The sequence below is a fragment of the Musca domestica genome, unplaced genomic scaffold (genome assembly GCF_030504385.1).
Source record: "Musca domestica strain aabys unplaced genomic scaffold, Musca_domestica.polishedcontigs.V.1.1 223, whole genome shotgun sequence".
Classification (NCBI taxonomy): domain Eukaryota; kingdom Metazoa; phylum Arthropoda; class Insecta; order Diptera; family Muscidae; genus Musca; species Musca domestica.
Window position 1 is genome coordinate 195,186 of NW_026712265.1, and position 21,296 is coordinate 216,481.

The window sequence follows — 21,296 nt, forward strand, 5'->3', positions numbered from 1 at the left end:
GTGATGCCATACAAACGGAAATAGTGAGCAATAGGGACGACTTTTTAGTAAAAGAAATGTGCAACAGATGTTTTCTGTTATAAGATTTGTTCACATACCAAGATTGACTATTATGGTGTTTTTAAGTTTTACATCTGCTACTGGTTGTCCTTCGCCGTACTTACCCGGGAAATTAGTAGTTAACGTTTGCCGACTTTAAACCAGTGCTACTGTAATGAAAAGCGCTCCATCAAATCATTTTGCACTGTTTGTTAGGAATAGGAAAACATATTATTTAATTAGTTTGAAAAGGGAAGGAACAGTCCTAATGTTTCTATTAACCTTTTTAATTTTCAAAAACAAGATTCCAAGGAGAAAATGAACGAGAGAATAAAATCCGCCTTTGATTTACTTCTGAATGAAGCACAAGATTTTTGTATTGGAACTGAGATCAGTGAACTCAATGCTCTGCCCGACACATTGGAATTCTGTCGTGAGTACTATGCCAAACAAAAGCCAGTGATATTTAGAAATGTGCTCTCATCGTGGAAGGCTTTACACAAATGGAATCCGGAATACTTCAAACAACAAATGGGCTCTAAACTAGTTGATGTGGCTGTTACACCCAATGGTTATGCTGATGGCTTGGCAGTGCGGCATGTGGACAAAAAGGAGTATTTTGTTTTGCCATATGAGGAAAAAATAACAATGGAATCATTTCTAGAGAGGCTGGATGATCCCACCGGTGCTGTGTATTATATACAAAAACAAAACTCGAATTTTACTACAGATTTTCCTGAACTTAAGGATGACATTGATACAGAGATTTTTGAGTTTGCCGAGAAGTGTTTCAACAAACCACCCGATGCTGTGAATTTTTGGATGGGCGATGAAAAGGCCATAACATCAATGCACAAAGATCCATATGATAATATATATTGTGTTATTTCTGGCCACAAAGATTTCATATTATTTCCACCACATTGCCTTCCTTGGATACCCAAGACCTTGTATCCCACTGGTGTATACAAACGCAACGAAAATAACCAATATTATATTGAACCTGTGCTTGAAGAACATTACAATGATGAGGGTGAAGTGGAAAGCATTGGTCCCGAACCTCTCTTAACTGAGTGGATTAGCATTGATCCCTTGGCTCCTGACTTGGCAAAATATCCACAATATTCTAAAATAAAACCGCTGCACGTACGCCTCAATGCAGGAGATGTTTTGTTTCTACCCAACTATTGGTACCATCATGTCCGTCAGAGTCATAAGTGTATTGCGGTGAATTTTTGGTATGACATGGAATATGATAGTCGTTATTGTTACTATAGAATGTTGGAGGAATTGGCAAAAAGCTAACGCGCTAAAACAATGTGTAGAACTTTAATTCAAAAAGCAATCAATTTTTGTTCCCAATAAACATCTGGTAGATAATCCGGCTTTAATTTAAAAATCAATAATTTTTTTCCTAAAAACATGTGGAAGGAAAGATCATCCGACAACATAAAAAAAGATGGAATATATATACAGGGTGAGATAAAAAACAAAACTACAACAAAATCAAATTCCATAATTTTAAAATTTTTTTTAATTGTATTGAATGAAAAAAAAAAAAATGTCGGAAATAGCATCAAACTTTAGAATAAGTTTGGATTTGTTCGAATTGGTCAGCTTGGCACCAATTATGCCCTAATGAAGCCGTCACACGCTGCCCGAATGTTGCTCTGCATTATTTTGGCCCATTCCCGGCGAAGCGCTCGCTTGAGGTGATCGATACTTTCGTATTTTTTAGTGCCAACCTTGCTGTCCAAAATACTCCAGACACAATAGTTCAACGGATTGGTATCCGGAGATTTTGGTGGCCATGGTGCACTGGAAATGAAGCGAGGAACCTCATTTTGTAACCATTCTTGGGTAGCGCGTGCAGAATGCGATGGTGCTGAGTTCTGTTGGAATGTCCAATTTCTGCGGCCAAAATGTTTGCGTGTCCAAGGCTTTAATGTACTCTCCAGAATATTTTTGCGATAATATTCGGCATTTATTCTGATGCTACGTTCGATTAATACGAGCGTAGAGCGACCATCGTCGGCCACATCATCACCATGGCTGGCGCTTGAGTTCTGGTGGCCACCCGAAGGTGCACACTTTCAGCTGACCTCTTTGATAAGTAAACACGATCATTTTGTTTGTTTACAAACTGCTATACAACGAATGTTTTCTCATCGGAGAAACCCAAATTCGGCAGTTCACCACTTTTTCGGCAGAAAATATCTGCAAGATCTTTTATCTTTTAAATAAATCTATAATATATTCTAAATTATATTCCAAAAAACCCCATAGAAGATCTCTTGGTCATCTATCGAAAAACTCAGTAATGTTTTATTTTTATTGAAACTGTCTTAGAATGGCATCCGGAAGATTTTCTAACCTGCATAATAAATATTTTTGTTATCAAATGTATTATCCAGCCCAGTTATAGTCCAAACAATAAATTTTATATTAGCGGTTTGTTTTTATTGCTGAAAAGAGATTTTCTTGTTCATACCATATAGAAGGGATAGGAGGTCTTTTTTTTGGTGGGAAATCAGATTATGTGTTAAAAGGAATGTAGCAGTTGCCAATAGTTTTCTTTAGAAATAAATCAATAAATAAAAACATGTATAGGAAAGGAAATGTGGACAAACTTAAATACTAAAGGAAAATATACATTCATATATGTATGTGTGTGTGTATAGCAGCATATTTGGGGAATTTTCGCGCAGAAAGTTTTATGAAAAAATTAAAGTAGGGGGTCATTTCCCTTTTTACTCAGTTTGTTTTTCACAAAATTCTCTTGATGTGCTTCCCTTGGGGCAGTAGGACATGTTTATATGTAAACCCAACAAAAGGTAAAATATTGTATCAAAATGTTTTGAATGAAAATTTGCATAAATGTCAAATTGCTTATAATATTAACGTCAAGGGGTTTCAATATTAACTTAGGCTTATAGCCAATTTTTTTTAAGGGGTTTAATCTTTTTCATTGCAATCTTGTTTTTCAAGTTTTATATCCTTTTTCTCAATGACATCCATTGCCTGAGCTTGTAAATCCTCCAGCTGATTAGGGTTAGTAGATGATGTAACCAAAGCACAAGCACCTTCTAAATTATTTTCATCGCTAGATGTCAACATTTTTCCTGGGATCTCACAATTGCTCACCTCCGCTTCATCGTCATCTTTATGATAATTAGCACTGGTATTCGAAGAACAATTCTGATCAGCCTCGGCCAGATCACCATCATCCTGTTGTGTTGTGGCATTTGCAGCCACTTCTGAGGAATGGTGTGGTGTTGTGCCATTTTGTTGTATGGCCATGGAATGATTGTTTGTGGTTTTTGCACTATTTACCGCCTTGACTTTTATGTCATTGGTGGTGGTCTGAGTGCCAAATAAAGTGTTTTCCAAATAATGTTGATACCATTGCAGAAATTCATCTCTTTCCTTGGGTATGGTTAGCTTTTTGATTTTTGTATATATTTTTTTCGGTGATATGATATTGCCATTGGTATTGTTGTTCTGGCATGTGGTATTGTGAGCATTTTGAGCAACTGAAGCTGTCAGTTTGGCCACCTCCACCAAGAGCGTATCATTGATCAGGGTGTTGGGATGAGTTTGATTGCGTATCCGGGAGATAATGTATTTTATAAGATCACCCTCATTATTGGTGGTCTGTGAGGGAGGATTTGCCGTAGCAGTTGTTGTCGCGGTATTGTTTCCCATGCTGTTGGCATTTTCAACGGCATTTTGCTATAAGAAATAATGCAGAATTTAAAGGATATTTATGCCAAACAATGAATGGGAAGTATTGCTTCATTTACCTTATCTTTATTTACTTGTTGCTGCTGCTGTTTGTGATGCTGTTGGGCAGCCAAGCTACAGGCTCCTCTTAAATTTTCATTTTGTTCCTCTTCCTTTGTGGCTATGGGTGCCGAAACAGTATTGTTATTGCCTATTGGTTGCTTGCGTAGATTTTTCCGTTTCTTGGAACAGTTTTTAGCCACCGAATTCGTATTGACCCCGGTTGCTGTAGATGGTGCTGATGGCACTGCTGCTGCTGGTTGTGCTTGAGAATTATTTATGTTATTCTGACGCCAGTTGGTATCTTCTTCGGGTTTTTCATTTTCATTATCCTGATTGTTGTCCTCATTATTGCCATTGGCTGGGAAATAATCATTACGCGCATTGGCATTGGAATCATCGGAAACATTTTGTTGTTGCAAATTTGCATTTTCATAATTTGCCGAAGATGAAGAGATGGTTTGTTGTTGCTGTTGCAATTGTTGTTGCAGCTGATCCCTTTGTTCATTGAGATTGAGTTTCCTTAACGGATGATGGCTGCTGCTGATGTTATTGAATAATTGAGGTGCTGCCATAGGATGACCAGCTGCTGCTGTTGCTTGTGCCTGAACGTTATCCTTATCCAAAAGCATACTTTCTAGACGCCTAAAAACATCCTCCTTTATGGATTCATAAAATTTAGTGGTAAATTTATCATTTTTCAGAGCATTGACCAATAGGTTTCGTTTAATCTCCTCGGATGTTGTATCGTCTTCCTCTTCGTCCTCTTCATTGTTGTCATCATCGTGACAGGCCTCGGGAGGCATTATATTCTGCGCATTACTGGTCGAATAATCCAGTGGCATTTGCTGCTGCTGCTGATGATGGTTGCTATTCAAAAAATTAAACCCATCCTCATCCTGAACATGCAAAAGAAAATCATGATTTCTATTAGCCTGTGGTGAGGAGGACTGATGTAGATTTAAATACTGTGGACCTGCAGCAAATCCGGTATTTTGATAGCGTGGCAAGGATTGCCTGGCTTGTATACGATTTATGGCCACATTGTAGTCCTCGTTTAAATTGCGAAAACGCCAATTGGGCTTGGGACCAATTTTGTTATTCTGTTGTATATTGTAATTGTGATACATTAGATCCGTAGCATTGCTATTCGTGGCATTGTTGGCGTTTGTACCACCCGATGTGGCCGTATTACTGCTGCTATTGTTATTTTCATGATGTTGCTGTTCCAGCCAATTCAATTGTTGCAGCTCCCTTTGTTGTTGCTGCTGATATGAATTCTGTTGATATTGCAACTGCTGTTGTTGCTGATTGATGCGTGATCTTTGTAAAATACGTAAATACTTTGAGGCCGCCTCATTATTTGGACTGACGGTGGAAAAATTCAAGTTATTCACACAATCCTCAAGATTGAGATTTTGTTCGTGGAAAATTTGTGCCTGCTGGGAGGGATGTTGCTGCTGCTGCTGGGGTTGCTGTTGCATAGCTTGTGATCTATCATAGCTATTGGTTTCTTGTTGCTGCTGCTGTTGTTGTTGCTGCTGCAACATTTGCTGTTGCTCTTCGTTACTCTTATTGGAATTAGTTGAAAGCAGATTTTGCCGTGAATAGCTTTTTGTTTTTTTTTTGTTGGTGTGGACAAACATTTTGTGTTAATATGCAATGAGAAGAAGAAGAAAAGCAACAATGGATTTTGGTTATCAGGGCGCAAAACATGCAAACATTAAAACAAATAACAAAACATGGGCGGTTAAATATTGGTTAGAGGCCGACAACTGGGTGTTGCTACTTACAACTTGATTTTTAATCTTTAAAAGAGGACATTTCTGATATTCAGAATCAAACCCCAATGAGCCATTTTTTTTCATTATAAGTAAGTCAAGTAAAGATTTCTATGCTTAAGTTTTGTTGTTGTATATTTAAAAAGATTTGTGTGAATTTATTGCAATTTTAGATAACAAACTTTAAATATTTCCAATTTTTTTTCAATATTTAAAAAGAAAATAACAAAATATAAAAACAAATCTTTAAAATTCCACAATCTTTACAAATATTTCTGTATAAATAGCCTTCCGCACACACAGAAAGTAAAACTCATGAAAGGAGAAATGCTGCTCATGGGCAAGAGGAGGAAATAAATGAGGCAAATTTCACATTAATTTTACAGCTCCATGTTCAGTATACAGTTGAAGGTAATTTTCTAGAAGTATCGCTAGCAATATAAGCAATGGACACCAAAAAAAAAAAAAAAAAAAAAAAAAAAAAAAAAAAAAAACGTACTCAATTAACTCCTGTTTCGGTGTGGACCCAACCAATACAGGTCGATTCATTTTTGAACTTGGAGTTAGAAGTTGAGCCGGAATGGAGAAGAAATAATCAAAACGAACAAACAACGCAGTACGAGCTCCTACAACAACCTTCTGGTCCATAAAAATCGTATTCTGGAGTTCCTTTAAAACTAAATGTCTCTGGTCTACAATACTGTATTTTGATCCCCTACCAAGACTTCTGCCTAGCTGTCTATGAAACCCCCTTTGTCGTTATAAAATATTGGTAAATATTTCAGTATTCGTTTTTGATCTCCTGTTTTATTTTGTACTCTGTGAAAGCTACCCTCCAAAATAAAATATAAACCATGTTTTCAGTGTTCCTTTAAGCCTTCGCTATGGTCGTCTATAAAGAGTCCCTTATAATAATCTATGACTTTATATAGACTTCTAGAATTTGTTTTGGTCATCAAAAAAAATAACCCCTCATCGTCTATTAAGTCCTTCCTTGGGTGGCATAAAAATACTAATTTTTGTGGTCTATCTGCTCTCAATTCTACTGGTCTGAAGAAATCCTTTAGCGAATTATCTTTAAAAACTTAAAACACATTTCGTCTTAAAAAAAATCCCACCTCCAACTGTCAAGTCGAAAAACTCCCCTTTTTTCAACTACTTCAAGACGAACTGACATCTTTCTCTCATTCATCTCCCCCTTGGCCCATCAATTGCAAATTTCCTTCATGAAATTTTTTCTGTGTCTTACACCTGTGCTTGGAAAAGTTATAGAAGAAATGTTTTTTTTACTGTTTACCTTCTAAAATTATCCCAATAATTATTGGCACGATTTCCTGGAGGTACCTGATTATTCAGAGTACTGTTGCCAGCAATATTGCTATGATGATGTTGTTGCTGTTGATTTTGGGTACGTAAATTGGCATTATTCTGGTGTATAGAGTTGTTATGGTGATGCATAAAAATCGGTGCTGGTCCGCCGGACGATCCTACGACCGGTGAAGGAGGTGTGGGTATTTCATTGTTGAATAAAGTTGTCGCTGCTGGCTGGGGTGGCACTGTGGCATTATTCAATGTGGAAAACATGCTAGCCGATGCCGAGGACGAAGAATTATGTTGCTGGGTTTCAGCACTAAAATTGTAACCAGCCCCTGGGGCAGAATGATGGGGTTGTTGTGACACTCTGCGATATACATGGTGTTGATGATGCTGTTGTTGTTGCTGCTGCTGATAGCTACCATAGCCATTATTTCTTTGTTGTCCCACAGTCGGGATGTACATGCTAGCCGGTTGTTCTGATTGAGCACGATTTATGGTCATGTACAAATTATTGGGTAAAGCTTGGGTAGCTGGTATACCTCCCAGGCTAGGTGGTGGCACCGATTCCGAACGTAATGTATAACCTCCACCCACTTCGTTATTGCCTACAGCGCCTCCTCCTCCCCCTCCCAACGATATAATGCGCTCCTGCAATATATGTATGGTTTGATTGAGATTATCAATTTCCCTCTGTTGATGCCACAACATTTGATTGCACTGACACACCGAGTTAATCAGCATTTGTTGGGTTTGTATGAATTGTTGCAACATTGGATCGGAGGCTAGTGTTCCATTATTGGTAGCTGCACTTGTGGCTGTCGATGATGAAGTGGTGGCGGCATGGCCAAGATTATTGGCTGTACAAATGCATTCACTATTACTCAGAGTGACATTATGGCCGGCACTCTGGGCCAAACCATAGCTGGCTTGTGGTGGGGGAGGAGGTGGTGGCGGTACTCCTGTAGCATAGTAATAAGGATTCCATGCAGTCGGTAATGGTGGTGGTATGGGGCCGGCTGAAAAATAAAAAACAAATATCATTGGAAATGTATTCATGGACCTGTTCTTTTAAGGATGTGGAAGAATATGTTAAAGAGATAAGTCTCTTAAATCTGGGTTGAGGAGGGTAATTCTAAGTTATCTTGAAATCAGTCTTTATGGTCGGTCAGTAGAAAGTTTTTTCTAAAAATGATGACTTTAAGGAGGACGATTTGAAGAGAGTCTAAAGGAGATCTGTGTTTGTGACGACAACAAACGGGTGCATTGGATACCAAGAATAGATTCTTCATACGTGAATAAATGACAGCGGACTGGGATGAATAGAGTATAGGAAGGATTGGAAATATAAGTATTTTTCGTGACCAAGAGGGTGAGTTTAAGAGGTCGGCTTAGTTTGGACAATTACAATAAAATCTTATAAACGGACGGAAATATTTAAAGGTGTGTCCTTTGAAAATGGATAAATTTTGATAGGCCGAAATAGGCTACTTACGAAAATTTATGCCCATTGCCGACATTGGTGGTGGTATCGAAAACGACCGCGAACTACCCGACTGCATGCTGGCACCCTCCAAGGAGGCTCCATCATGGGCCGATGAACTGGCTGCCTGGGCTATGTGTGTACCGGCATTCGAGGAGACCCCAGTTGAGTTGAGAGAATCCTTGCCTGTCCTGGCATTTGAATTGCTTTCATTATTCCTCGAAGTTGCTGGTGTTGAGGTGGGAACAAATTTAGCACTTTCTGCATAATCCGATTCCATGTTATCCTCTTCGGCTTCATCGTCAGCTTCCGAAACAATATCCTGACGTCCAGTGCTGCCAGCCTGCTGTTGTGAGGGCGTCTCCTCTTGTTCCAAACGTTTACAGATAACTTCAAATTCTTTCTTCTTTCGCTCATATTCTTCCTTGAGGGCATCACGTTCATGTTGCGTTCGCAAATGTTCCTCCCAACGCTCCTCGTGGGTACGCGCGGCCGATTGTTGGGGTACTGGTGTTGGTGTTAAGCTGTTACGTTTTAAGGCGTCATCGCCCAACTGTACAGCTGCCGCAGCTTGTTGTTTACGCCTTTCTATCTCTTCTTTGAGCAAATTTATACGATCCTTTTCGGCCTGCAGCGATTGGGCTTGTGCCCTTAAATCCGAGGTGACTTCATTGAGCATGCGAACCTTGCGTGCCAGGACTTCTTCATTGCCATTGCTGTCATTGTAGCGAGAGGGCATGGCAATTGGAGTACGCTCACGATCATATACTATGGGTACTTCTCTGGTGGGGGTACGACTTTCATCTTTGCCCGTGTGAGCCTCAATCAGACTGACAGTTTCCATCATATCTTTGAGCCGTTTGAGTTGAGCCTTCATGGCTTCAATGTCGGCAACTTTTTGTTGTATCAAATGTGCCGTCTCTTTGCGTTCATCTTCATCCATGTCGGTTTCTTCCGCCTCGGATGCCTCATTACCATTCATTTGGGGACGTGGACGTTGGGCATGTTGCAGTAACTCTATGGGTACATTTCTGGTGAATTCCACTGGTACTTCGCGCTCAACATCAGTGGCTTTTTTCGATTGAGTTAGTGGGGCTGCAGCTGCCGAGGCTTGTTCCTGGTGATCATTATTTTCTTCAATATCTTTTTCTTGCTCAAATTGCCGTTGTCGGGCCTCCTTGGCACTTTCCTCCGCGGTACGATTAACACTTTGCAATTCCGAAACTAAATTACGCATTTCATCTCGTTGGGCCCTTAAGGCTTCCAGTTTTCTTTGTAAGACCTGTTGTTCGGCCAAAATTTCGGGACAATCTTCGCCTAGCATGCTGGAGAGATCATTTTGGTTTTGTATAAACGACGTGAGGTTTTTCATGCGTCCCACTAGGTTGGCAACATCACTTTGCACCTGGCCAACAGATTCGTAGTCAGGGGCACCATCCGATGTGCCACCGGTGGCAAAGCTCAATGTCCCGGCTTGCTGCCTTAGCCTTTCCATGTCGCTTAAATGTTGCTTGGCAGCATTTTGTAGTTTTAGCAGTTGTTGTTGTTGTTCCTGCATGTTTTGTATGTTGCGATTGGATGCCTCGAGGCGAGCCTGCAACTCCTCATACGAAGGTGTGGTATCTGGAGTGGGAGTTTCTATGTTGCTGTGCAAAGACTGTATGGACTGAGCCCTGTCACTCATATTGCTTTGGGGCACATCTTCCAAACTTGTGGAATTTACAACCACTTCATGTTGTCCACTTGGACTTGGGTTAATTTCATGCACCATGGCAGAGGTTTTTGCTTTCAAACACTTTTGTGGCTGCGCCTGGGCCAAAGAATTATCAAGTAGGGGTTTTTGATTGTTGTTTAAAATCTGGAAACGTTGAGCCAACTGGGAAATTTCGTTGGTATTGTGATTGAGAATGGTATTTGCCAATGCTGCTGAGGATGAAGCCTGTATGCCGGGTAGCAAACTGGTGGTTAAATTCAAAAATGGACTTGTCTGAGAGTTTTCGAACAGTTGCCGTAAACGTTGCAGGACAATCAATTGAATCTGCTGTTCAAATTGGGCACCCAACACGGCCTGATTGTCATTAATTGTTTGTGTGATATTTTGGGCAATATTGGAACTTGGTTGTATTGGCTGAACAGTGGGTATTGCAGGTGCTGCCGCTGCTGCTGCTGCTACAGTTGAGGCAGCGTTATTGCTGGATTGTGTAGGAGCTGGGGGTACACCCGGTGTGTGTGGTATGACAACACCAATGGTCGTATTTAAATTTGTATTGCCAACGTTAGCCGCTGCTGTATTCAGGAAATCGTTTTGCAATTGCTGCTGCTGTTGATTCTGGACTTGTGGTGGTTGATTTCTTCGCGGTATCGGACGTACGGGGTAACAAAAACGTTGTTGATTTTCTTGGGAACTTTCTGTGAAATGAAGAAAATGAAAAATGTATTAGTTTGTTGTTTTCAATAACAAAAGAGGCTAGTGGGTGAATGTTAAATATTTGACTTTTGAATACAAAATGGAGAAATGGGTTGCTTATTTAAACTAGGACGACATTTGTTGGTGTCTTCTAAATAATTTAAGAGGGATTTTGCTGTAAAGGGCTACTAAACCCGTCATTTTCGTTCTGTTCGACAGATTCACTTGAACGCCTGTGGTTACATTACAATTTTATCTGATGAGCGCAAAAACGTTGAGGAAAAACTATTTACACAATTGTAAGAGTTAAACTTCTAATCGAAATGTGAAATGGCAAAATCTTTTATAGTTCTTTAGGCTGAATAGAAATTTCTTGTTTTTATTTCGAAAATAAATCAAAGAGGAAACCAGCATGACTAAGAATTTCACTAATATATATTGAATGGATAGAAGAACACACAAGTAATTTGGTGTATATATATAGAGCAGACGTTGTATGCAGCAATACTATAAACACTCACACACAATATCTAAATATAGATCCTACAAAATATATCGCATAAAGGTACAAACAGCCAAGACTGAAACACATTGTGTGAATTACTTAAAGGAAATTTTGTTTTAACTGAAAATCGAAGACATTATTATATAAAAAATAACTTTTTTTGCTTAACTTACCGATATCACTACTTGCTGCTGCTGCTCCTCCTCCGCTGCTCTGTTGCTGCTGCAATAATGTTGAATTATTGTTGGTGATGGTGTTTGCCGCAGATGTTGTCACCACTGTGGTTAGTAGATAATCCTTGAAATGGTATAGGAATATCAAACAAATAGTTATAACAAATATTAGCCAAGCAATTTTGTAAAGTTTTTGCTTTCTCGTTATTTATAGAAATCAAATCAAAAAATTGTAATTCGTTTGATATTTTCTTTTTTTTTATTGTTCGTCAAGTTCGACAAGCGTTCGATATTGGGATGTTCGTTATCTCGGCCGTATACAATGCTACTACGCAACATAAGCAAGAGCTCATGTGGAAAATCTTATGGCAAAGATCGAAGAGTTCTTTTCGTTTTTGAAAAACCAAAGTAAACAAATGAGAGCAAGAGAATGTGTGGGAAAATCTTTCTTTCTTCTTCATTTTTTTTTTAAATTCAATGAGATTTTCATGAATGGAAGAACAATGATGCTGGGGGAATAGGAAATCGTTTTTTCTTAAACAATTTTTTTCTAATGCAATTTTTGTTTGTTGGATTCGTGGGTGTCAGTTTTGATTATTTATGTTATTTCATATCATATCATTGTGTTATGTTTGTTTTTGTTATTTTTGGAAATTATGACGCAGACTAAAGCATCAGCGTAGTGACAGGAGGATTGATGTGATTGCAATGCATTGGAAATTGTATATAAATTCCATTTTAGTTTATGAAATATCAGAATGTCAAGGTTGAGTTCCCTGGTCGGTCCCGTAGCCTTTCATACTCATCCACATTGTATATTTTCCTAGGAAAATATCTATTTGTTGTGGCATAAATATAGGCGCCTAAAAGTTTACTCAATAATTTTTATTTCCTAAGAATTGAATTTTGCACAAAAGCTATAGATGGCGATTTTTATAACATATTAGAGACGTTCTGTATGTTAGGGAGGGATCCGCTATTTTTCACACTTGGATCTAGTATTTTGACAAGATTTTTCAAAAAGACAAAGATAAAGTGGAGAGTATGACTATTTGTTAGAAATATTTATCGGAGACTCCATATACAGGGTGAGATTAAAAAACTGCAGCCAACTTCAGACTGCCGTCACTACTAAGCCACTCGTCTGAGAGCTGTTATAATTATTCCGGTGACAGCTCATTATATTGTTTACAAGCATCTAAAAAAAACATTTTGGTGAGAATTTTACAGAAAAAAAGTTATTCGTGATGGAATTCAAGCGTGATTCAGGTGTGATTTCTTTATATTTGGCTGGAAAACTACAAGTGGCTATCGTTAGAGCACTCCAGTGTTTAAATGTGAATAAATCTTTTGTTCTCGGCCAACGCACATCACCTTGATACTGGTATCGTAGCCCGACGTCAAGGAAGTGAACGGAAGAAAACAGTAATATCAGCAGAAATGGTTCGAAAAGTAAAGAGGCAACTTGATCGAAACCAGCGTCGCAGAAAAATGGCTCGTGAGCTGAACATATCGCAATATTCCATTCGGCAAATATTGAAAAATGAACTCTTGCAAAAAGTGCAAAAACTTACACCGCAACAGAAGGAAAATAGACTCAAAAGAGCTAAAGAGTTGCTTCGCTTGGCCGAAAGTGGTGAACTGCCGAATTTGGTTTTGGTTTACTTCGATGAGAAAACATTCAATGTCCAGCAGTTTGTAAACAAACAAAATGATCGTGTTTACTTGCCAAAGAGGTCAGCTGAAAATGTGTACCAGATGTGTCGGTTGGCCACCAGCCACCGACATAACAGCCGATAGTCTCTCTCGGCTCGTATTAATCGACCGTGGCATCAGAATAAATGCCGAATATTATAGCGAAAATATTCTGGAGGGTGTATTAAAGCCTGAGGCACGCAAACGTTTTGGCCGCATACCTTGGACATTCCAAAAGGACTCAGCACGCGCCACCCAAGAATGGTTACAAAATGAGTCTCTCATTTCCAGCGCACAATGACCACCAAAATCTTAGAATACCAATCCGTTGGACTATTGTGTTTGGAGTATTTTGGAAAGCAGGGTTGGCACTAAAAATACCAAGTGTCGATCACCTCAAGCAAGCGCTTCCCCGGGAATGGGGCAAAATACCACAGATCAACATTCGGGCGGCGTGTGACGGTTTCATTAGCCGGTCATAATTCGCCCCAAAGGTAACCAATTCGAACAAATCTAAACTTATTCTAAAATTTGATGCTATTTCCGACATTTTTTGCTTCCATTCAATAACAATGGACAGACACACATTTACTTAGTTAGGCCTCCCAATTTATATATTTAATATAACTGCAGCTCTTTCTTGCTTCCATTTTCATGTTGCAATGCAAATAATTTCCTACGGCGTAAGCTAACGAATTACCATGTAATTAATCAATTAAACGCATTGTCCTTTACTTACATTTAGGTCCTTCAACTCTCGACGAATTGGAGCAACAATTTCAGTATTTTTATGCAACTGTTGTTGAAGATGATGATGATGACCCCCGGCTGGATGTTGATTGCGGGCATGTTGCTGCTGTTGTTGTATGGATGCCACAATATTTAAGGGACTGCAACGATTGGATAAATGCTGTTGAGCCACAACTGCAGGTTGTTGTAAAATTGGTTTATGTGGCTGTTGTTGTTGTTGTTGAAGATCGTTTACTTCTGGGTTAACACTTTGTTGTTTATTCGTCGTTGATGAAGATATTTTTGCTGCTGCCGTCGTTGTAGCCTTGGGTACGGTTCCAGTTTGTTTACTACGCCCTCCTGATGATGAGCCTCCCGACCCACTACTTGTTGAGGGATTATGAAAAGAACTACTATTGCTATTAGGAACTGCTGTATTACTGGACACTTTATTGGGAATATTAGGATTTTTTGTTGGTGCTGGTGACATGATTTTTTCGTTATAAAATTTGTTTGCCTGTCACAAGTAGATACTTTGAGATGGAAAATTATGTATTTTTCATTGATTTTTTTTCGTACGCCCCTTTACTTTTTTCCTCTCTCTTCATTAAATGTTAATCACTTTTTGAGACGCTTTTTTGTTACATTCTTTTGTTTATTGTATTTATGAGATTTATGTGCGACATTTAGAGATTTCAAAGTGTTTTGTCGTTGCTTAACACAAAAACTTAATAATAGTTAATGCAAATTGAATAAACAATACAGCTCAATGCAAAAAAGAAAACTCTCCGACAAAGTTACTCTCTGAACCCGGCTGACATTGACAGCAGTCTATGTTGTGCACAGCGTTGCCACAGTGATGTGTACATAAAGCAACATATTGGCGTACGGCGTATGACTTGCTTGTATGTCCCTTGCTTACATACGAGATTTGAGAAAATCGTTACAAAAATTATGTTTGAATAATAAAAGGGAGAGAGATTAATAAGAAAATAAATAAAATTCCCACCAGTGTCAAATATGCAGCAAGTTTATTTAGAAAATATAAAAGATAATGCAATGTTTTTAAGTTTAAAAAATGGAAAGAGCGGCATAATACGAATTTTAATATTGGATTGGTCTACACCACGGTAGAATTTAGAAGGTAACCTTGTAAAATCACATGTTAACATTTTTTTAAATTATAAATCCATTGTGTACACACAAAGCAGAAATTGTTTTCTACGCAGTTATATTTGTCATTTTAAATGACAGAAAATGCATCTCTTAAGTTTCTCTTTTTTCTGATTTGACATGGTATGGTAAATACCGTACTGCTACTGTACCCGACTTCTGTCAATTTTATTATTGTTTTGAAAAAGGAAAACAAAACATATTCAAAATGATTGGAAACTCGTACATTGCGGCTCACATATTAAAGATATTAACCAGTTTAGCCATGAAATTGAAAGAATAGTTTGGATTATATTTTTAAGAGAAAATTCAGGCGTCATTCATTTTTCGCGTTATATAACTCATTTTAAAAATGGGGAAAATATGAAAAAAATGAAAACTGGTTGCATATAATTTTGAATGAGTTTGAAAGGAAGTGGGCATAGCCACCGGGCTGTATTTCTGTAGTTTTATGAAGATGTTCTACCTCCTTATTGTACCATGGGCTTATGTATTGGGAAGAGAATGTCTCCAAAGACAGTGCTTCTTTCATGCACCCTCATCCCTTTCTAGTAAAACCTCATTTTTGGACTAAATAAAAATTGCACAACACTTAATTTTATAAATTGTCAATAATTTTTATTAAAACTTAATTCACATCATCCCTTAGCTTTTCTTTTCTACAATCTACTGAGGCTGTTCCTTTTTGGAGGCAATTATGTGTTCTTTCAGTGCCTTAATACGTTCCCTTTCCTCCCGAAGACTTTCGGCTTGCGTCTTCAGATCAGAATTCAAATCTTGAAACATATCTATCATTGATTCCAAGAGCTGTTGTTTCTCATCGGAGCCACCGGCCGTAATGGCGCCCGATGTTGTTGATGATGACGAGGAAATACTTTGTTCTACCGATGATTCCATAATGGCACTGCTGGATGAAGATACAGCTGTTTGTTGTTGCATTACTCCATGTCGTGCCTCTTTGGTGACACTGGTGGAGGAGGAACTTTGAATTGTTTCTGAGGATTCTTGTTTTTGCACAATTTGACGGCTGGCTTGCTGTGTGACACTCGATGTCGAGGAGCTTTGAATGGATTCGGAAATTTGTTGTTGTTGCACAATTTCTTGGCTAGCCTGCTTGATCATGCTAGACGATGAGGTTTGGGAAACTTGTTGCTGCTGCACCACTTCTTGACTGGCCTGCTTGACCATACTGGACGAAGCCGTTGCACTACGTATGGCTTCGGCAGCTTGTTTTATCTCAGCCACCGATGATTGTTCTCCTATGTGTTTCTCTATCATATCCGTGGTGGAGATCATATTTTGAACTCTATTGAACTGGGCCTTTAACTTGGCAATTTCAGCTAACTTGGCACGAATATATTCCGCCTCCTCAGGATTTTCATCTTCATCGACTTCCTCGACAATCACCTCTTCGGTTGTGGTACAACGTATGTGCATAACTTCTTCGGCGGCCACCGAACGGCTGACTTGTTCCACCGAACGTTCGCACACTCGATGAGTTTCGATTTCGTGTTGTTCTTCTTGGACTTCACGGACACTTTGTAGCTGTTCGGCACGTACTCGTAGCTGTTCCATTTCTTGCATGAGCTGTTGATGTTCGGTTTGCATTTCGACAAGTGCCTGACTGGAGGATGCCAAACGCTGACCTAATTGCGCATTGTCAAGAGCAGGGGGGCCATCCGTGACCGAAGAGGGTTTATTAATTTCATTGACCATGATTGATGGATGCTGGTGGGGTATTGTCTGTTTCTGCAAAATAAGCAAAACAGAAGAAAGAAACATTAAGTAGAAAATTTAAAAATACATATTGACGATGACTGACACACAGAATTGTTGTGTGAACAACAATGACTAAACAAACAACAACGGTCAGGGCAGCAGGCAGCTTGCCCTGCCCGCCGCCCATCGCCCAAAGCAAGATACGCATTCTTTTGTGCCCAGGTAAGAGAAATTTTGTAGACTAGACTACATAGTATAGCCCCCTACACTGGCGACAATCGGTGCCATTGCCTATAAATGGGCTTTGTAACAACAAGTATGGAATTTTTTCGTTAATATTTTCAATTAAAAACCGAAAGACAAGTGTTAATGAAACATCATTTTGGCTAGCTGTCAAAATTTTAGAATATCCGCATTGATTTCTTCACAGCCAGGAAAATATTGAAAACAATAGAACAACTTTGTGAAATGAATAGACATACACGCTTGACATACATATACACATGTAGTTTCGAATATTAGAAATACATTGGCTGAAAAGTTGTGGACACATGTATAGCATATTCAAATTTCATGCTTTGTTGAAAACGAATAATAAAGGGCAAGGGCGTCACAATTCAAAAGTAAATTTGAAATTTGAATTTATGATTTGTCAAAAAAAAAAAAAATAATAATAATAAAATGTCTTTATGATGAATGGGTAAATTCTGACAGGTAATTCAGGGTAATTACTGAAAATCGTACTAAAATAACTCTTTTTCCTATTTTTTACTAAATCTTGGTAGAAAGAAGCTTCATATCATGGCAAAACAATAAAGGTAAACTCATTTGTCAAAATTAATATGGCAACTCTTTTTTGACAAACTCGACCTTGTCATTTTTTAAATCAAATCTTTCTCATATCTAAAATATTTTCGTACGACGAGTGGCAGATTTTACAAAAATAATAAATAATTATTTATTTTCGCCATTCCTTTTGAAATAAAAATATATTTTAGGAATACTACCTTAATTTATCTATTCTTGGACTTAAACATATAAAGATTTCAACCCCTTAATCTTAAGGGAACGTTTACGGTGATGTCAATTCTTGTGTAGGCCTCGAATGATGTTTTATTTTAGGTCCGCCTTTAAGGATCAAACCCCCAGATTTACCAGCTGAAAAATGTTGCCAAAATCTTCACAATACCCGCTATAAAAAATTAATGTCGATTTATCTGAAAATAAGAGATGACAATCTTCTACTAAAATTTTGGAAAACAAAATTTTTGGAAAACACTTGTCCTAAGCGAACCCAAATTCAACCATTCCATAATTAAGTTTTACATGATTTATCAGACCAATATTATAGTTTCTTGTTTTAAATTTTATATCTGTTTCAAGAACTACGTTTGACGTTTGACAATGAAGGGACGAAAAATAAAAAAATGTACTAAACAGTTTTTGTTCCCTTGACAAATTTACGCTTTCTTTGTTATATCCTACGAAACAGCCCTTTTGGTCTTGGATAAGGTGCTAAAATACAACATTTCCTTGAAAATTATAGGAAAAAGTACCCACATCGCTTGGAATTTATACCATTCCAAACTCTCTTAAAATGTAATTAAAAGTTCTATTGCACAAGAATACAGGTAGATGCATCATTGTTTGGAAACATTGAAATGTCAAAAAAATCCAAATATTTTTTCAAATATAAGTAGATTGTTATATGTTTTCTTATACGACGTCGATCGGTGGTTATTATAATTCACGTTTTTCAACAATGTTTACAAATTTAAATGCTTTTTCATTCAACATTTTCCATTTCAAAATTGGTTTGACAGTTCAATGTCCCAGCAGCTGTGTCGATGCGTCTACCTATATTCTTCTACCATTTTATGTACTTAAGGTGTTAGTACATAAGAAGCTTGAAGTCATGGCTAGGCATATTTTGTGACATTTGATAAAGAGATAACAGAGCCGCATTATATCCTGCCGTCGCTTTCCTTTAAAATTTGACATTAATATGCCTAGCCATGAATTCAAGCTATTTATGTACTTGCACCTTTACTTTGAAACTTTTCTTTCTATCTCGTTATATCTCCCTAAGAAATACCAACAGAAAGTACCCTGGCAATTGAGAATAGTACTTAAAAGAATACTTTTTCTTCGAATTGTACTAAAAATTGCACCTCCGTTGGAAATGGTACTAAACATTATGTCTTCAATTGAAGGTGGCAGAGAAACGTACCCTTTTCTTAAAAAAGTACAATAAACAATATCCTTTCTTAAGAATATACAAAAAGGTTGCCAATTGCCCATGATATTGCACAAAAAAGTCACCATTCACATTGAAATGATAGCAAAAATGTGTCCCTTTGGGAATTGCAATAAAAAAACATGTATTTTGATTGGAAATCGTTATAAAAACTCCCGATTATTGAAAATGAAAGTAATTTAATTAATTATTACTGTTCACATTTCTCTTTCGCATCACTTTTCCATAATTTAAAATTAATTTTACCATTTCATATTTTTCTTTTCCTTGAACATTTTTTTTGTTACAATGTAGGGTAATATTATAAATAGAACTTTCATTTCACTTCACTGCAATTTAGTTTATATATTGTTATTAAATTGCTGGCGTTCTTCTTATTTGTCTGTCTAAGTTTTTCCCTCGTTTTGAGGAGGGGCAGGATGAAAAACACCACAAATGTCTATTATTTTGAGACCTATTCTATTTAAAAACTTACAGATTTTTCTTTTATTTTGTTGTTGGGCGAATTGCTTTGAAATGTTGGTGTTGTTTTTTTTCTTTTTCTTCTTTTGTTATTTCTTATTTAAATTATCCGTTTAAGATTTTAAGATTGTTGTTTATTGTTCGGCTTTTGGTTAAATACTGAAAATTCAATACGGATTCGAAAATGATTTTTCTTCTGGCAACGGATGGGGGATACACGCACAGCAGCCACAGCATTGTTTTTCACAAACAAAACATGTGTGTAACAGTATATTTAGATTTGTTTCTCTTTTGGGGCAGAGTATGAGAGAGGGAGAGAGTGAGTGAGTGCCAAAACAAGACACTTAGCATTTTGTTAAGAGCCATGTAGGAAGAGAACAAACACCCATTGCAGTTTTCAAACGATCAATAGAAGTGTAGGTCAGTAAAATGCAGAAAATGTTCATTTGTCTATTGGATTAGCATGAAATGTAATAAATTTGAATGAGATTAGCATTAAATTAGCTATTTGTCATTATAATTCGATTGACTATTTATAGAATGATTTGTAATGCAAGGTGGTCAGGAAATTTCGTAGACATTTGTCTGTAGGTAGCATATCGAAAAACAATTGTATTCTTAATGACAATAACGTGGATTTTTAGTCATTGAATGTTTTTAGAATGACTCATAAAATATATGTATATTAATTAATATCACGTGATATTTGTATTATTGGTATATTTGTTTAAATTATATTTTGGGGAATCAATTATTGTTCTTTGTCAATGTGAAATGTAAACTTTTATTGAAAAAAATTATGCTAAACAAACAATTTTATGAAAATATATTTTCATTAAACAGGAATTTCAGACGCATTGTATAGATTATGAAAACTAAATAAATGTAAATAATGTAAACGTAAATATAGGAATAGATAAATTCATGGTAGGATAATATAGGTAGAAGCATCGACACAGCTGCTGGGACGATGAACTGTCAAACCAATTTTGGAATTAAAAATGTCGAATAAAAATAATTTAAGTTTGTAAAAATTGTTGATAAACACGAATTATAATAACCTCCGAATGACGTCGTATAAGAAAACATATAAAAATCTGCTTATATTTGAAAAAAAAAAAAACGTTTTATTTTTCTTGACATATCAATGCTCCCAAGCATTGTATTCTTCAGCCATGGATAAATTCATAAAAAATTGATCCAATTATTAATACAAATCAAATATAATACGGACTGAAAAGTTCACATATAGATGGCGACGTTCAAATATTCACATATTCACTTAAGGTACTATCCGACGACATGTACTCCTTATCGAAGTATAAAATTGACGACCTACAAAGCCACATTGATTGTAGCGTTTCAATTCGCCAAGTAGTTACATAAGGTGCCATCAGACGACATGCATCTTTATGCAGTTACCACACAGGCAAAGTTTGCGTAAAGAAACGTGCGTTTTTGGAAAAGAGGGATAAAGAAAAATAAATATTTTTTCATTGAACTCTATATTTTAGGAATAAATAAATTCCTAAAAAATAAATTTAATTATTAATCCAAATTATTAAATAATGTAAACCCAAATATAGGAATAGATAAACTCATAAAAAATAAATTTAATTATCAATACAAATCAAATATACGGACTGAAAAATTCACATACAGATTGTGACGTTTAATTTTTCACATATTCACTTAAGGTACTATCCGACGACATGTATTCTTTATCCAAGTATACAAATGACGATCTATAAAGTCGATTTGATTGTGGCGTTTCAA

The 21,296-nt window shown here is 37.1% G+C and overlaps 3 protein-coding genes across 4 annotated transcripts; 1 reads left to right on the plus strand and 2 right to left on the minus strand.

Moving 5' to 3' along the window:
* The first annotated feature begins 132 nt into the window (after nucleotides 1-132).
* LOC101892917 (bifunctional peptidase and (3S)-lysyl hydroxylase Jmjd7) lies at nucleotides 133-1,437 on the plus strand. Its single transcript, XM_005187165.4, has one exon. It carries the CDS (start codon nucleotides 358-360, stop codon nucleotides 1,342-1,344), a length of 987 nt encoding a protein of 328 aa, XP_005187222.2. The 5' UTR covers nucleotides 133-357; the 3' UTR covers nucleotides 1,345-1,437.
* Nucleotides 1,438-2,477: 1,040 nt separating this feature from the next.
* LOC101891600 (uncharacterized) lies at nucleotides 2,478-14,734 on the minus strand. Its single transcript, XM_005187156.4, has 6 exons — nucleotides 13,920-14,734; nucleotides 11,486-11,609; nucleotides 8,413-10,809; nucleotides 6,901-7,936; nucleotides 3,843-5,433; nucleotides 2,478-3,771 (listed from the first exon to the last, which is right to left on the minus strand). The coding sequence occupies exons 1-6, from the start codon at nucleotides 14,397-14,399 to the stop codon at nucleotides 2,995-2,997; spliced, it is 6,405 nt and encodes a 2,134-aa protein (XP_005187213.2). The 5' UTR covers nucleotides 14,400-14,734; the 3' UTR covers nucleotides 2,478-2,994.
* Nucleotides 14,735-15,674: 940 nt separating this feature from the next.
* Nucleotides 15,675-19,695, minus strand: LOC101891772 (uncharacterized protein DDB_G0271670). Of its 2 annotated transcripts, none has more exons than XM_059123115.1 (2): nucleotides 19,534-19,695; nucleotides 15,675-16,831 (listed from the first exon to the last, which is right to left on the minus strand). In XM_059123115.1, the coding sequence occupies exon 2, from the start codon at nucleotides 16,796-16,798 to the stop codon at nucleotides 15,749-15,751; it is 1,050 nt and encodes a 349-aa protein (XP_058979098.1). In that variant the 5' UTR covers nucleotides 16,799-16,831; nucleotides 19,534-19,695; the 3' UTR covers nucleotides 15,675-15,748. The 2 variants fall into 2 exon arrangements, with proteins under 2 accessions (XP_058979098.1, XP_019893640.2); XM_020038081.2 differs by lacking the exon at nucleotides 19,534-19,695 and adding an exon at nucleotides 16,905-17,046.
* Nucleotides 19,696-21,296: the final 1,601 nt, after the last annotated feature.